We start from the raw sequence: 17,899 nt of genomic DNA, 5'->3' as shown, positions 1-17,899 counted from the left end.
ACAGGTTTTCTTTTGATATCAAAACCGTTGACTGTGCTAATTAATCTGCCACCTATTTTCGTTTTTTTGTCTGCTGTTCCGCTTCAAAGCTGGGTAGCTGTGGCGTCAGGTGCTTGTTGCTTGGTAAATTATAAAACAAAAAAAACAAAAAATATTGGCTTATGCATGCTTAAGTGAACTGGGATAAGTCCTAGATCTTACCCATGGAGCACTGGGTATATGAGTCAGACTATCTTGTGGGCTATGCATGGCATTTGACCTAGATGGAACTGCTCATATGGCCTAGGCCCCACCAATAATTTGGTGAATCTGGCTGCAACAACCTTTCCTTCTATTCAACATTTGCATGAAACCACTATTATATGTAATCAGCAACTTCGACCTACCTCCTACAATTATGCAGATGACACAAAACCCTTAAACAACACTTAGGACACAACAATTGTCTCAAAACTATAGTCCAATGGAAGAGTAAAACCACCTCGAAATTTATGAAGCAAAAACCAAAGTAATCTTGTGGGGAGAATGGAAAAGTAATGATCGGTTAGTCCTCTTGATGGGACAATTACTTGGACTATCACTAAGAATACCTTAGGATGTCCAAAATCTTGGAAGTACCATGGACTCTGTACTCTCCAGGAACACCCAAATGGACAAACTAACTAAATTTGCCTCAAAAATAAAAGGATTCCAGAGAATTCAGAAGCAAGACTGCTTTCACATATACAGCTATGAACACATTTATTACCTGTCCTGAAGCCCGCCCACGGCCTACCAGGTTGCATCACTCACATGGCTATAAATGGTAAAGTTCTCTTCTGAAAATGAACAAAGGTTCCTAGCATCGGAACATATGTTGCAGACTAACTCCATGGATAATCATTCTTTGTACAGTGTAGAAAACGATGACACTCTCTTCATTCAAAAATAAGAGCCACTGGCAATCACCTGGAATTCAGAACCGCAGTAGACAACTGGTTATTCTCAACCTGATTCATCATGGACAACCGGATGCACCAGCTATATAAAGAGGGAATTCACAAGATAAATTCCTTCCAGCCAATCTCTCCAATTTCTGTTCAATCCAACTTGGCAACCCCTTATGGGAGAACAAAATCAATCCTATCGGCTGACAGACCTAGGGCCCATATTTAGAGCTTGTCAAATATCGCATAGTAAAAATATTGTCTCAATGGCAAATGATGGCAGTATTTTCTACACGTATAGGCTTAAGATTGTGTGCAATTTCCATACGCCACCTTGTCCTATGTTGCTAAACTGTGCATAGAAAATTGACCTTGGTTTACAACTATCAAATGTCCCCTCTCCTCTTCTCCTTCACAACTATCGAACAACCCCCTCACTACCTACCATAGCCTGTATACACTACTATCACTGTGCTTTTCCTACACTGATTTGCATGCCCCTTTTGCATTTATTTATTTATTTTCCATTAAATATCTCTGTAAAATGCCTACACCTCTTTCTGCTCAACTCTGATACAAAAGCCACCTAGTTTTCCTCGTAGCCACCTCTGGCACAAGGGGTAGATCACCAGGTGAGCCTGTGTCACCAAACACAACGGTCCAGAACGTTCCTTTAACAAATCATTGTTTTCAGGCGTGTTAGGTCAGTGGGGGCACCTGAACCAGGACTACAGCTCCCAGAATGCATTAAGTTGGTAATCGAAGACGCAGAACTGCAGCACTACATCTTGTGAGCTGGAGTCATCTAATAAGCTTACTCCTCGAGTTTCACTCCCCGTGGTTCTCGCTGCATGCTCTGCACTCCCCCTGCATGTTCTCCCCTACTTCTGCATGCACCCCGTTCCATAGCATGCTCTCCTGTCCCTCTGCATGCACCCCTTTCCCACCGGACAAGACTTACCTGAGCACAAGATCCCCAGCCACAGCCACGTTGCTAAGAGACGAGCCTCCATCTGCGCAGGCCTTGCGTCACCCAGCCCAGTGGTCCCGAGTTCACTAGGGCGGCTTCCAAAGGTCCGGGGGTCAAGTAGTCAACAGACAGGCCCCTAGTCAAGGGACAGGCATACAAATACCAGCCGAGCTTGGGCGGATTTTAGAAAGCAACGCCACTGCCAGTCCTCCTGGGGGCTAGTTGTGTGTGCTTCAGCAAAGCATGGAACGCCAAACAGAGGAATTGTGTGTGAGGGGCGAGGCGAGCAGGCATCAGAACAGGTAGAATCGGTAGCAGAAGAGCTGGGGCTTTGAGGCGGGAGTCGATGGGAGATGACAAGGGGTATTTAGTAACCGGGGAGGAAGGAGAGAAGATAAAAAGAAAATGAGGGTTGAAAAACGAGGAAGAGAGGAGTGAAGGAAGGAAGGGCGTCGAGATGGAATTAAATGAGAGGGGTGTGAGGAGGAGGAGGATGTGTTTCGGGTAAGGTGATGGTGGGATGGAGGGCTGAGTTACAATGAGGGATGCGAGAAAGGAGGGAGAGGATGCCAGATGCTGAAAAGAAGATATATAAATGAGAGGAGAGTGGGAGAAGACGCGATGGGGTGAGAATGAGGCAAGGACAGCGGGGAAAAAAGCAAAAAGAATAGGAAGTGACAAGAAAGGAAAGGCGATGGCAGAGAAGAAATGAGATGACAAGAAGGCGAGGAGGGGCAAAGAGAGAGCAGCTGAGACGGCGAAAAGGAGCTGAAAAAGGGGAGGAGCTGAGGAAATGACAAGGAAGGAAGGATGCTGAAAGAAGGGGTTGATGTAAGAATGAGGGCAGAACTAAGGGAGAGGGCGCGGAGATGAGAGCGAGTATGTGCGAAAAGGGATGGGTGCAAAGGCGAAGAAGAGAGAGTTTGTGGGTAACAAGAAAATGAGGTGAGATAAGGTGGGGGAAGCAGAGAAATGTGAGGAAGAACACGCTAAAAATAAGTAGGAAGAGAGAAACGGGAAGGGATGTTATGAAGTGGGTGGGAGGTGGAATAAGGGATGACGACAGGGTGTTAAAAGGAAGAGGTTGAAAGAAGGTCATTGAAGGGAAGGGGAACGAAGGGACGAGAATGAGAAGCGGCGAGGTGAGAACTGTGGCAGCTGCACCTGCAGGCCTCGGTGCCGAGAAAAACGCTCAGTGCAGCTGTTTCGCCTGCATCGTGTCTCACCTCTCCTCACACCCCCTCCTTCTCCACTTTACTATTGAGAGCTCCGCGGGGGTATCACGGGATGAAGTGCTCACCGGTGAATCTTCCTCCCTAGTCCCCTCCCCATCTCTCTCTCCCGCCTCTTCTATCAGAGCAGCCACAGGCCAGGGTGAACGCAAAGGGTAATAGATGCCGAGAATCAGCGACCCCACCACAGCCCCCCTCCCCCAGCACTGCATTACAGAGCACCGTGCACGCGCTGCTCGTCCTAATACCACCTCAGCTCCCGGGTAGCGCCCACACTATACACAGCACTGCACACTGGGCCAGTGTAGCCCGAGCCCTGCCATTAAACACGGCCTGCTTATTCATTCTACCGTAATTTATCTTCCCTTGCAACCCTTCTGTGAGAGCAGCCACCAAGGTCGCACTGGAGAAAACAAGCTAAGAACCACGCCCCCCCCCCCTGCACAATATGGCGCTCTGTGCTCAGCATCGCACACTGCCCCTTTACTACACCACGCATAATTGCTGCGTACACTGCATCCTCTGCACGCCGCACTGCCCTGTCAATGTACTCAGGGCCGGCTTTAGCGCTGGTGGTGCCCTGTGCGACAGTCATGACCACCTCCTCGGAGTCCCTCACTTCCACCTGGCAAATGCCCCTCATCTATCCATGGTCCCCCTTTCAAATGCATTCATTTGTTTTAAAAGCGCTTGTAAAGGCTGGCTTTACCAATCCACTCAGCTATCCACATAAAATGTAGTTCTGTTCTTTGCAGCAGGCATATTAACACTCTGCACTACTTTATGGCGAGTCAAAGTGCCGCTAGACAAAATTGGGGAGGAGTGAACGACACCACAACATGATTGTTGTGTGTAAAAGGCCGCTTTAATGAAACAGGTGCACCTACAATTGAACAAACCTTGGCCCTTGCCTTACAAAACTAAAGCCTCACTAGACATTATAAACACATGTCCAATTTCTTGCCCCCTCCCCTGCCCTTCCCTTCCCGCTCCCTATAACCTTATCCTGCCTTCCCTTTCTCCACTCACATCTACCTATTTCTCCGTCCTACACGCTTCTTCTACTTCTGTACGCTAATGTCAAGCTCCCTGCCTGTCCGCCGCGACCTACTGCTGCTTCCCCCACCTTTAAAACCTAAATTGTCCTGTCAGCTTCATCCTCTGCACGAGTTTCGGTACCTGTCATAAAGCTCTCTCCGCCACCAGAAAAAGTCTCTGCCTTTTTCTGCCCCCCCCCCCCAAAGCCGTTAAACTTCCTTCAAAATCCCTCTCAGTTTCTCCTTAATCTGCAAAAGGTAGAGTTCTATTCCCTTAAAGGATAAATGTACCCCATCATCCCTAAAGAATTCAGCATCCTCGAAACGCAAATCCGAATGTTCCAAGAACGTCATACCTTTCTCTAGACAAAAACTTTTAATTTCCTTATTCAACTTACGCCTGGCCCTTTCGATAGCCCCCGGCTTCCTCGCTCCCCTCCATACCCGACGTGGAACAAAGGCCGTAAAGACCACGTGACATCCCCTCCATTGGGACGAAATGACCTGTAAATCCCGCTTTATGAGTTTCATAAGGTTAAGTCCCGTCATGGCCACCAAATCATTCTACCCCAAATGGAGGCAAGGCACATCTGGGCACCGACCCCTCACTGCAGCACTTTGTAGGCGAGGCAAGAGTTCACCCCATCTCATCCCCCCTTTACCAAACCAACGCACATGATAACGGGCTAGATCAAACTCCAAATTCTCCCCTATGACTGTCCGACGGGCCTTGCGCTGCGCCCACTTGACAAAAGAGTGTCCGACCACCCAAATGGAAATGTACTCTGCCTCGGGATCCAGCACCACACCTGTGAAGGAGAAAAGAAATAACATGAGTGCACACATCACAATCTCTCTCCTAGTAATTGAGACGCTGTAACCCTGCTCCCATCACTGTGCAGAAACACCGCACCCTCTCGAACACCAGCCACCTTCCTCCACTGGCGGCCCAAACTCCAGGGGCAGATAGAAACTTACGGGTGTCAACGGAGAATTACTACCACCCCTGCTCCCATCTGGTCGGTCTTTGAACTCCTAATATGCAAAGCCACACCTGTACCGCTGAAATGCACCTCTTGCCACTGAATGCCCGACTTCCCCGGCAGACCCAATAACTCCGAAACCCGAAGAGCGCCAAAAAACAACCAAGACATTACAGTCCGAAAAAGAAATGTCTCCCTTGCATTGACGCAAACTACCTCCAAGACACCTGACAGCCCCTTCAACAACTGTAACGACACTGGCCGCCTAATGCGACCACTCTGACCCCCTTCTTTTGCCCATCTGTCCGAAATCCGTTTGCCCAGCTCACCTGCTGATGGTGTGTATCCCCCAAAAAGTTTACCCATAAACCCCAACGCCGATAGCTTGCCTGCTATCATAACCCTGGACTGACCTTTGTCTATCAGAGCCATTATGAATTGGACCACGTCTTCAACTGTGTCATCCTGTCTTACCCGTCTCCGTGCCCTGGATCCTAAAAACTCCTCCCAAGCTTTCGCATAAGCCCGTCGGGTGGATGGCGCTAAGGAATTCAGTACCAGTCAAAGCATCCTCACGTGGCTATTCTCCATAGCTCTCCCGGCATAGCCGTCCTGCACAGGTTCGCGCCCATGACTAACCCATGGAACTGATCCCACTGTGAACGAGGCAAAGCATCCGCAATGTCATTGTTCACTCCCGGCACATGCAGCGCTCTTAACAGAATGTCATTTTTTAAACACTGCAACACAAACACCTACAGGAGCTGTAAAACCCTCACTTCCCTCGCCGATTGCCTATTAACCAGCTGCACCACTGCCATTTGGTCCACCCGAAACAAGACCCGCTTATGTTGCAAGTCGCTCCCCCACAGGCACGCCGCCACCACCAGTGGAAAAAGCTCCAAAAATGCTATACTACCGCCACCATTCTTCCAGTCAGAAGGCCACTTCTCTGCACACCACCGCCCCTCCCAGTAGAGACCAAAACCCATTGCTTCGGCTGCATCGGAAAAGATCTGAACATCCCATTCCCAATCCTGCCAGGCCATCAACGGAATCCCGTTGAAGGATTCCAGAAAGGTGTTCCACATCCTCAAGTCCTCCCGCACCCCGCCTTAAGGCACACATGATGATGAGGCAGCGACTGCCTGGCTAGCGCCAAAGCCAACCGCCTACAAAAAGTCCTCCCTGCTCGTACCACTCGATATGCAAAATTAAGGTGACCCAGCAGCACCTGTAGCTCTCTCACTGTAACCTTGCTTTTCTTCAACATGTCATAAATTCTCTGCATCATGTCCACCTTCTTGTCGTCAGGCAGTTGAGCGGTCACTGTCACCTTATCCAATTCAATACCAAGAAACAACAGCGCCGTATATGGCCCCACTGTCTTTTTGGGAGCCAAGGGCACACCAAGGTCTCCCATGATTTCCTGAAACTGTCGTAAAACGGCTGCGCAACGTGGGCTGCCGGCTGGGGCCGCAAAGAAAGTCATCTAGATAATGCGTCACATGGACATGGCCCGCCAATCGCGTGAAGATCCACTGTAGAGAAGTGCTAAAGCATTCAGACAGCGCACAGGAACTAGAGCAGCCCATTAGGAGCACTTTGTCCACATACCAGGACCCTTGAAACTGAATTTCCAACAGCTCAAAGTCGTCCGGGTGGACGGGCAACAGCCGAAAAGCTGACTTGATGTCCGTCTTTGCCATCAATGCCCCGCGGCCCAGCTGGTCCACCATATCAATTGCCATATCGACCGACGCGTAAGACACTTTTGTCACGTCAGCCGGAATAAAGTCGTTGACCGAGGATCCCTCCGGCAATGACAAACGATGAATCAACCGAAATTGCCCTTGTTCCTTCTTGGGCACCACGCCAATTGGAGAAACTATGAGGTTCTGCATCGGCCAATCTGAAAAAGGGCCAGCCATGCGACTTTCCCCCACCTCCTTCTCTAACTTATGGCGCACCACGTCCTCCTTCCCTCGCACAGACCGAAGATTATCCGTCCACTGCCTCTCCCATGGACCCGTGTAGCCCAAACGGAGCCCGTGTCGAAAACCCTGTTCAAGCATGTCGGCGTCTGTCCGTCTGTCATAGTCTTTTAAGCATGATGCTAGCTTGTCCACGTCAACCGGAGTATGTGCCTTTTCCCGCAACACCCTGCCTTAATCTCTGTCCATCCCATCCCCCAGAGCCTGCTGGCTGCCCACCCCCAGAAACTTGACCTTGTGCCGATCCCGAGCTTGTGGCACTTTGCTGACCTGCACAGTAGATGAGGGGGTGGTGCCCTGCACACTTGGAGCACTCATGCCGAAATTTGCAGTATTCGCGAGAACATATGCCTTTGTTATAGTCCCATCACGCCCCTGATCGCCCTGTACCAGTTGAGCTTGAGCTTGCCTGGCTTGTGCCCCCGGTCCCCACCCCTTGGGTGGGGCGCTCCCGAAAGGGCCGATAGGTAATGGGCAACCCACTGGCTGTGAAAACAGTCTTTCCGAATTTCTCCGGACCCATCGGGTGCTGTCATAGGTCCGAATCTATCTCGCCCCACTTGACCTCCGGATCTGCGGCCATCAGAGCCGTGAACTCCTCATCATATTGTTGCCAGGCATATCCACCATAGTTGATCTGCACCTTCCGAATTATGTCCATGTACATAAACAAAGCCACAGACCTTGCAGGAAAGTGTTCACAGTGAACACTAGCGAAAATCAAAGAGGCCGCCATCCAATTCTCAATGTTAACTGGCACTTTAGGCCATTTTGCAAGATCCCACTCCTCTTCCTTGGAGCCCTTTTTCACCCGAACCTCCCTGTGAAGCAACGTCAAAATTTCGACGTATTCCCCTTTCCAAATTTTTTCTTTAGTCGCCTGCATCAGATGCGCCCCCAACGTCTTAGCCGTCCCCATGTATGGTAACTTTGCCCGCTTGGACGCCGGCTCCTCTTCCTTGTCTCCTTTTTTAGTGTCAGTTGTCTGCGTTAGAGGTAAACTGTCACGGTTCGTCAGACCTTTAGTCGCGTCTGCTGATTTAGTGCTGTCACCTGACCCACGCTCACCCTCACCGCCCTCGGTTGCCACGCCTGCATCCAGCACATACACACCTTTTAACAGTCGCACTGCATCCTCCTGTGCTTCAGTCGCCACGGACACCATATGACTTGGCCGAGCCAACTCCTTACGTGGAGACAACAATGGGGGCCACTCCTGTGCTGTCCGCTTCTCCAGCCGAGATCCTTCCAACACCACGCCAGCATATCGCACCTGCCACTGCTTCCCTTTCTGCAAAGACTGAATCACAGGATTAGCGTCCCCCTCACCCTTACCGCTCTCCCACCATTCCTGTTCGTCCCTTCCCTCAACCAGTTCTCCTTCCTCAATGCTACTCCCCTCCGACTCCTCCTCCACCCAAGCTTCCTGCCTCCGTGTCCCCTTCGGTGTGAAATCAGTGCACAAATCTCCACACACACTACCGCTGGCAGAAGAGGCTCCCCTCACCTGCCGCATACCTGATGGTCTCGGACGCTGCTCCCAGAGACGGCGGCACCGGTGGGCGTAAAACCCATACCACCACACCGCCCCTTGGGAGCATCTGCAGCCTTACGCCATCCTGTCCTCACTCCTGCTGATGGTATCCGGCCGGCCGCCCCGGCCAGGGTTCCCGAGCCGCACTCTGCTTGCCTGGTTCCGCGTCGCCAAACTCCACCACATCCTGCCAATGAAGGTCTGATGTGCCGGGTTTAAAAAATGCCTCCTCAGACGACCCATCCGACGACCCCCCTTCCCATACTACCCCCTCTGAACCCCATGACGAACCTGACTCCCCCTTTGGGACCTCCAGCACTCCGCCCCCCTCCTCCTGGCCTGAGCCCCGTATACTCGCCTCGGGAATCTAGTACTAAGCCTGGGGAAGGGGTCCTCAGCCTCCTGCCACCCTTTCCCTTCATTCTCACTACAACCCTCCTTCTCACTCCCGCTCCACTCCAACATAGTTGGCCATTTTCTGGAGACGGGCACCCTCGGGTCTGCGCTTGTGGCTGGCTGCCTTCACCATCCTTCTCCCCGGCCCCTTTACCTGCTCTCAGCCTGTCTTGATCTCTTTGAACATCCAAAACGCCTGTGGAAGGCCCAGCCCAGGCCACTGACCCCCCGGAGTGCTCCCCCACCCCCCTCCCGTGCTCCTCGATTGTTGCTGAGGCCCGCCCGGGGGACTGGCTGCCGTCGCCCGTTACCCCTTTCCCACCAAGCCCCCTCCCCTTCTGCTGTCCGAGCGCGTCTTGAAGGCCGCGCCCAGCTCATCCCTCTGAGCGCCGCCCACCACTCCCACTTTGTCTTTGAACTGACAGACACGCCGGGGTTTCCCCTGAGTGTCTGCCAAATGCGGCCCATCCTTCCTCGAGCCTCCCGCTGCAAACTCCTCCCCCGAGGGCCTCCCTTTGCCCGCCCGCTCCCTCTCACCTTAACTGGCTTCCTCCTGTGCGCAGCGGCTAACACGTGATGACCGCCGCCGCAACACCAGCCGGCGCTCTACGCGCTGGGCGCAACGGGCCCAATGCCTCCTGCCGAACGAGGTCCATGCGCCCGGCTTTCACCAGGAGGGCCAACGCCTTGCGCACGCACTCTTCTGGCATCGCGGCGTCGAGATAAGACTTAACTGTTCGCTAGGCAGCTACTCCGCCGCAACCACTTCTCCGCCTTTTTCTTCGCTGCTGTTAATGTTGTAACTAATTATTGCCCTATTTATGTGTTTTTTTTTTTTTACTTTACCCTGCGCGCACACCAAAAAGAATTCCCTGATGCAAAATGGACGGGCCACCGTGTCACCTTCTACAAAATGGTGGCCGGGCACCCAAAATGCCCGCATATATACCCCCCACCCCAGTCCCCACCCAAAAACTGCCCAACCACGTCGCGGACCCTACCACCCTCCCCAAAGACCCCGGGGGGGGGGGAGAAACGCCTCGTTCCTCATCCAGTCTCCCTCCCGGGACACCATTCCCATCTCTCTCCCTAGCAGGAACATAAATCGCAAGAGGTACCTTAATATTTTAATTGTTTCCTGAAGGATGGACGCACAAGAAGCTTTTCAGAAGGTGCTTTTAAATCGCAAGTTTCTAAGTTATTGCTAAACACAGCGCCCTCCCCCAATCCAGACCAGCACCGGGTGCAGCCGCACCGCCTTAAACCCATCCACTGGCCACACACTGCACACTCCAAACCCCGCCCCTCTCTCTTCCGGCGCAACACAATGACCGCCGAACACTGGTCTTTCTTCATTATTCACAGCCTCGGCCCTGCCCACTTCTGAACATTGCTGGACAACACTGCACAATGCTCATCATAAGTAAATAGGGACCACTAGCTCGCACCCCTCCCATCCTCATCACTGTATACAGTCCCAAAGCACTGCACACTTCCCTCCATGTCATGCCACTTACACCCCAAACTGCACATTGTTTGTTCCCAAGTTGTCTTCTAATGATGCAACATACTATTCCTAACAGCAAAAGTTATCCCCTTTCCCTCAGGAGAAGCCAACTTTCAGATTTTCCCTAGAGGGCTCAGCGTAAAGCATGCCCTTGCAAACATCTTACATCACCGGAAGTGCCACCACCCGAAGTGCCTTTATATGCAGCATGAGGTAGCTACAGTTCTCACAACGCCCAGATTGAAACCTCCATGGTGAATAGTGACCAAATTAATTTTGCTGAACCCAGTGCTTAACTCATAATAAGTTGAAGACAAAGGCATAAAACAAGCACTATAGAATACTTTCGTACCTACTTAGTTTCGCCACCTACTCCCTTTCAGCGCCATCTCTTCTTGCTTCTGCACGTTTGCTTCCTCTTTCTTCCTTCTCTCCACCACCCATCAGCTTTCCCACCCTTCGCTGCTTAGAATCTGTCAGCCCACCTCTGCCCTGTACATTCTTTTTCATTCTCTCTCCATCCGTGTTTTCTTATTTCTCATCCTTTCACACATTTTTTTTTGTTGTCTTTTGTTTCCTCCTGTTCTTCAACCCTCTCCATTATTCCTAGTTCATTGGTAAGCAGAGTCACCATGCAGATATGCCAAAAAGATTGCTCAGTGAGCTAACATTCACCATTGACATCTGTCCACCTCCCATTCCCCCCCACCGCATTTCAGTAAGGTCAACTCAGGATTTCATCCTTCGAAGACTGACAAATGAATCCCACTACAATGGGCGTCATGGGCATCAGCACTACGGCATGAAGCACTATATAAAAAAACAAGTTATATTTAAATGCTAAATTAAGATTTCAGTGAGTAGGTGGTGGGGTGTAGACAGTGCCCTAATCAGCTTGGCCAGCGAGAGGATTGTACAACGCTGTTCTCGATTAAAAATGGCTTACCTCCTCTGTAGCCATGGAACACAATAACATATTGTCAAACAAAGGGGCCCCCCCAGGGTTTTTCGGGCAGGTGAGGCAAGCCAGGCCCACGCGGCATCTGTGATTAGTCAGTTTTAGAAGGGTGGGAGGAGTTTGTTGGGATGCACGCTTTTCGCCTCAAGTAACATTTCTAGTCACAAAAGAATTGCATTGTGATCCTATCAGGTAGGGATAGTACAGCAGGGCGCAGTTTTGGTTATTGACCTGACGGACCTTTATAAAGTAGATTATGTCTACTAAGGCCATATGAGCGATGTCAGGCGAAAGTGTAGCAGTGAGGGAAGCTCTAAAAACATTAATGCAGGCAGATAGGGTAGATTTAACCACTTCGCTGCCAGACCTTTTCCTCTCAGGTGCCAGGCCTTTTTTTGGCTATTTGGGGCAGTTCGCGCTTAGGCCGTCTTAACTTTTTGTCTACATAAGCTACCCACGCCAAATTTGCGTTATTTTTTTCCAACATCCTAAGGATTCTAGAGGTACCCAGAGTTTTTGGGTTCCCCTGAAGGAGACCAAGAAATTAGCCAAAATAAAGCGAACATTTCGTTGTTTTAAAAATAAATGGGAAAAAAGGGCTGCAGAAGAAGGCTTGTATTTTTTTCCCTGAAAATGGCATCAACAAAGGGTTTGTGAAAGGGTTTGTGGTGCTAAAATTTCCAGCTTCCCAGCTTTCAGGAACAGGTAGACTTGAATTAAAAAAACAAATTTTTCAACACAATTTTGGCATTTTACTGGGACATACCCCCCTTTTTACTATTTTTTGTGCTTTTAGTCTCCTTCCAGTTAGTGACAGAAATGGGTGTGAAACCAATGCTGGATCCCAGAAAGCTAAACATTTCTGAAAAGTAGACACAATTCTGAATTCAGCGAGGGGTCATTTGTGTAGATCCTACAAGTTTTCCTACAGTAAATAACAGCTGAAATAAATAAATATTGAAATTGAGGTGAAAAAACAGCCATTTTCTTCATTTTTTACTCTGTAACTTTTTACTGTGATGTCAGATTTTTTTAAACCATATACCGTTACCTCTCCTGGACTCTTTTGGTTGCAGGGATATATAGGTCTTGTAGGTTGATCAAGAACCCTAGGTGCCAATAAATGAGCTGCACCTTGCAACGGGTTTTCATTCTATACTGGTTATACAGCCATTCATTTGCTGAAATATAAAGAGTGAAAAATAGGTATCAAGAAAACCTTTGTATTTCCAAAATGGGCACAAGGTAAGGTGTTAAGAAGCAGTGGTTATTTGCACATCTCTGAATTCTGGGGACCCCCATACTAGCATGTAAATTACAGGCCATTTCTCAAATAGAAGTCTTTTTTACACACCGTCTTACATTTGGAAGGAAAAAATGTAGAGAAACACAAGGGGCAATAACACTTGTTCTGCTATTCTGTGTTCCCCCAAGTCTCTCAATAAAAATGGTACCTCACTTGGGTGGCTAGGCCTAATGCCAACGCCAGCAAACGCAACATGGACACATCGCATTTTCCCAAAGAAAACTGACATGTTTTTTGGAAAGCGCCTAGCTGTGGATTTTGGACTCTAGCTCAGCCGCCACCTGGGGAAACCTACCAAATGTGTGCATTTTTAAACATTAGACACCTAGGGGAATTCGGAATGGGGTGACTTTTGGGGCTCTCACTAGGGTATCTCACCCAGAATCCTATGCAAATCTTTAAATTTGGCAAAAAAACACTTTTTTTCCTCATATTTCGGTGACAGAAAGTTCTGGTATCTGAGAGGAGCCACAAATTTCCTCCTACCCAGCGTTTCCCCTAGTCTCCCGATAAAAATGGTACCTCACTTGTGTGGGTAGGCCTAGTGCCCGCTACAGGAAATGCCCCAAAACACAACGTGGACACATCACATTTTCCCAAAGAAATCAGAGCTGTTTTTTACAATTGCCTAGCTGTGGATTTTGGCCTGTAGCTCAGCCGGCACCTAGGGAAACCTACCAAACCTGTGCATTTTTGAAAACTAAACACCTAGGGGAATCCAAGATTTTGTGACGTGTGGAGCTCTCACCAAGTTATATTACCCAGAATTCTTTGCAAACCTCAAAATTTGGCAAAAAAAAAACATTTGTCCCTCATATTTCGGTGACAGAAAGGTCTAGAATCTGAGAAGAGCCACAGATTTCCTCCTACCCAGCGTTCCCCAAAGTCTCCCGATAAAAATGGTAACTCACTTGTGTGGGTAAGCCTAGTGCCCGCAACAGGAAATGCCCCAAAACACAACGTGGGGACATCACATTTTCCGAAATAAATCAGAGCTGTTTTTGCAAAGTGCCTAGCTGTGGATTTTGGCCTCTAGCTCAGCCGGCACCTAGAGAACCCTACCAAACCTGTGCATTTTTTAAAACTAGACACCTAGGGGAATCCAAGATGGGGTGACGTGTGGGGCTCTCACCAAGTTCTGTTACCCAGAATCCTTTGCAAACCTAAAAATTGGGCAAAAAAACACTTTTTCCTCATATTTTGGTGACAGAAAGTTCTGGAATCTGAGAGGAGCCACAAATGTCCTCCTACCTAGCGTTCCCCCAAGTCTCCCGATAAAAATGATACCTCTCTTGTGTGGGTATCTCAGGTGCCTGCAACAGAAAAAGATCAAAAACCTGTAGAGATTGAGGGGATAGCACAGCAAGTTGATAAGCACATATGTTTCTTTTATAAATCTTTAGGCAGACTGTGCTTTGGGACGCTCGTTCTACGATGATAGATCTCGGTCACAGGGAACGCCGTGCAATGATCTGACCACGGCTACGATGTTCCCATAAAGATACTAGCATATTTGATTAAGATTACATATTAGGATTCCTGCAGTATTATACTGGGATGTGATAATTAACTGCGTTCATCACACGAGATTGCCTAGACCACGATAAGAGTACCGTTGAACACAGGCCGTACCTGACTTTAAGCCCTGATGAAGTCCGTGAGAGGGATCTCTCATTGGACGAAACACGTGTTGGCTGTGGAGGCTAATTGTACATGATTTCAAGGACATTTCCCTATTATGATTGAACTGCTTCAAGAAATAAATTTATCCTGAACCAGAGCCTGGCGTTATTGCCTTTCACACAGAGGATTTATTACATCACCATACTCTTAAAATTTTACTCTTGTGAGTGCTCTGACAGCTGTTTGTTGAGACTGTGCTTTGGGGACCCACACAAGTGAGGTGTCATTTTACTTGGGAGACTGAGGGGAATGCTGGGTGGTAGGAAATTTGTGCCGGAGTGGTGATCCTTCAAAGAAAAGTGAGGAAAATGTGCTTTTCTAAGCAAATTTTAAGGTTGCAGAGGAGTCTGGGTAAGAAAATGTTGGGGGATCCACACAAGCCACCACTCCCTGGACTCCTTGGGGTGTCTAGTTAAAAAAAATGTCTGGGTTTGGTAGGTTTCCCTGGATGAAGTCCGCACTTGGGACCAAAAATGTAGGTGCCCCCCCAACCACATTTAGTTTTGTAATTGATCATTTTGATGTGTCCACATACTTCTGTGATGTTTCAAACACTACATTTGTGAAAAGAAAACCAAGTTAGTGGCATGCTTCATCATCGGGGTCCCATCCCAGACACCGAGCATGTCACAAGTGTGCTACGACACCTGATTACAGCGGAGTAGGTTTTTTTATTTTTACCACACATACTGGTTGGATTTGGCATGAGGGTGAGTGATGGTTCAGTAGATCAAACTTTATTAACAAGAGATTTTACAAAAATGAAATGTACTGTTAATAACTGAAAGGCCAAAAAACGGAACCAATGACTCACAGCTCGTGAGCTGTAAATTCGCGACAAGGCACCAACTGCTTTACAGTCCATTCACACACCTTTCATATATGACGTGCACAAATCTATTCACGCCACCAGCCACGGGCCCAGCACATTATATCACTCGCATCGACAGACAGCGCCACTCAAGGGACCATTACTTTCATATGCCCACATGCCTGATACAGCAATCACACCAGCTGATGGGAGTGTATGGACTGGCGTTTGTCTTGCAACGCCAGCCAAGCGCCACTCCACGCCCACAGCCAGTCAAGCGCCACTATATGCACACCACCATCACTTTAAAAAAATGTTTAAACAACAAAGAAACCACTAACTAATTAAACTAATTATAAATAACTACAAAACTACAAACACAAAAGTTCTAACTGAATACATGACAGTAATGCCAACAGTGAAACTGAACATATGAAAATATAAAATGGCAGTTTATGCTCACGGTAGTTCCCAGTAATTCTTGTGTGTGTGGTAACTCCTGAAACAGTCTGCCACACACAGCTCAGACTTTGAAGGACAGTCTGGCCAGTACATCCAGCTTTCCCTCCGGAAACCTCTTCGGGCACAGACTCTACATTTCTTAGTGGGAAAGTCTTTTTTGGGAGTGGGAGGAATCTGATCAGGAAAGTGTCAATCTTTCAATCTAGCCACATCTTCCACAACTGCTACTCTAGGAACTCTTGCATTATCCACCATAACAAGGCTCTCTATCACTGACTCCTGAAATTTAACAAATTTCATCCTTGACTCAGGGGAACAATCTTTAAATACATTAAAAGTTGCTAGATTGAACAAATGAATAGCCAACTTTTTAGACCACACATAAGACTTATGAACAGCAGTGTAGGGTTCCAACCTCTGATCCACTCTATCAACACCACCCATGTGCTTATTGTAATCTAAAATGCACACCGTTTTGCACACTTCAGCACCTTGACCCCAAACAGCCACAGGTGAAGTAATCTCATCATGAATGGTAGTTAGAATGTACACATCCCTCCTGTCTACAAATTTTAGAGTTAGCAGCTCATCATTCCGCGAGACACTGCACTGTCCCCTCTCAAGTTTTTTTACAGACAAGCTCCCTTGGATAGCCTTTCCAGTTAGAGCGGATTGTGCCACAAGCAACAGTGTCCACTCTTAACAACTACTTGAACAACTGAAATCCAGCATAGAAGTTATCTACATACAAATGGTGACCTTTGTTAAGCAGTCGTCTACCAAGTTCCCACACAATTTTCTCACTAACTCCAAAAGTGGGCAACCAGGGGGGTCAGTACTGGAATCCCTACCAGTGTTGACCCAGAAATTATAAACATATCTTGTACTACTTTCAGACAGCATATACAGTTGAATTCCATACAGTGCCCTCTTGCTAGGAGTGTACTGCCTAAAAACCAAACGACCCTTAAACAGGACCAAAGACTCATCCACACATATTTCTTTGCCTGGCACATAGACCTCTGAAAACCGATCTACAAAATGATCAAGGACAGGCCTAAACTTAAAAGGACTGTAACAATCGGGGTGAATTTGTGGCAAGGCTAAAGCATTGTCAACAAAATGCATCATCCGAAGAAGAAGAGAATACCGATTATGAGTCATTGTTGCAGGAAATATAGCCGTTGCCATCAAGGGACTAGTAGACCAATAAGAAGCCAGTGATGGCTTCCTTATCAACCTCATCAAAAAAGTCAAACCCAAGAACTTTTTCAGCTCTTCCAAATTTTTGGGAATCCAATGGGTAGCTCTAGACTGAGGCCTAAGTCTGGCAGCATTGTCCCTCAAATACTGCTCTGCATACAAATTAGTCTGCTCAACAATCTCTTCCAAAATACATTGTTCATAAACAACTCAAAGAAATTGACAGGCAAAAAGTTTTCTGTATTTACTCTACACCCTGGGAGACTAGTAAAGGCAGGCAACTGTGGCTGCTCCATGTTTGGGGCAACCCAGGTGTCAGGTCTTCCAATGGGAAGCCTTTCAGCCGCTGGCTGCTGCACCATTGGCACATCGATGTCCTCCTTGAAAACAGGCCCTTCATCTGCTCTGAGAGTGGCTTCCTCATCAGAAGACTCCTCAGTGCCAGAGTCTCTCTCTTCCTCCTCTGCCTCAGATGCAGAGTCCGTCTCATAATCATGGCCAGAAGACGACTCAAAAAGCATGCCCACAACCTGCTGAGCGGTCACTCTGCGGCTAGCCATGATCCCTTCTAACAACAAATGGATTGCCAACAACAACCAGCACTGTCTAAAATAAGTATTAAACAAAGTGTGGCTTAATAACAAATAGTTATGTACTAAGACACTATACCACTCACTTGCCTGAAAAAGATAGACTCACCAGCAACTGCTCTGCACAGACACAGCAATCACCAATGATATCCCACTAAAAAGGAAAAAAGAAAAGCAAATTAGACATAAGACAGCACAAATATCTTTGTGCAGAAATCTAAGGACAATTTCACACACAATCCTGCATTTGGTACACCACCTACAAACATGTCATTCATGCATGGCAAGAATACTCCTTTGGAGTAAA

At 48.2% G+C, this 17,899-nt stretch overlaps 1 protein-coding gene across 2 annotated transcripts in view; it reads right to left on the bottom strand.

Annotated features, from left to right (window-relative positions):
* The window catches only part of LOC138299698 (neuritin-like), a 36,162-nt gene extending 32,826 nt beyond the window's left edge, over positions 1-3,336 (bottom strand). Inside the window, exon 1 of one of the 2 annotated variants that reach the window (XM_069238188.1) lies at positions 1,888-3,336. In XM_069238188.1, the coding sequence (XP_069094289.1) occupies positions 1,888-1,939 (52 nt within the window). In that variant the 5' untranslated portion in view covers positions 1,940-3,336. The remainder of the gene's footprint in view (positions 1-1,887) is intronic. The other variant, XM_069238189.1, reaches the window with a different exon arrangement.
* Positions 3,337-17,899: the final 14,563 nt, after the last annotated feature.

Source organism: Pleurodeles waltl, chromosome 6 (genome assembly GCF_031143425.1).
Source record: "Pleurodeles waltl isolate 20211129_DDA chromosome 6, aPleWal1.hap1.20221129, whole genome shotgun sequence".
NCBI classification, from domain to species: Eukaryota; Metazoa; Chordata; class Amphibia; order Caudata; family Salamandridae; genus Pleurodeles; species Pleurodeles waltl.
This window is presented reverse-complemented; position numbering and strand designations above follow the sequence as displayed.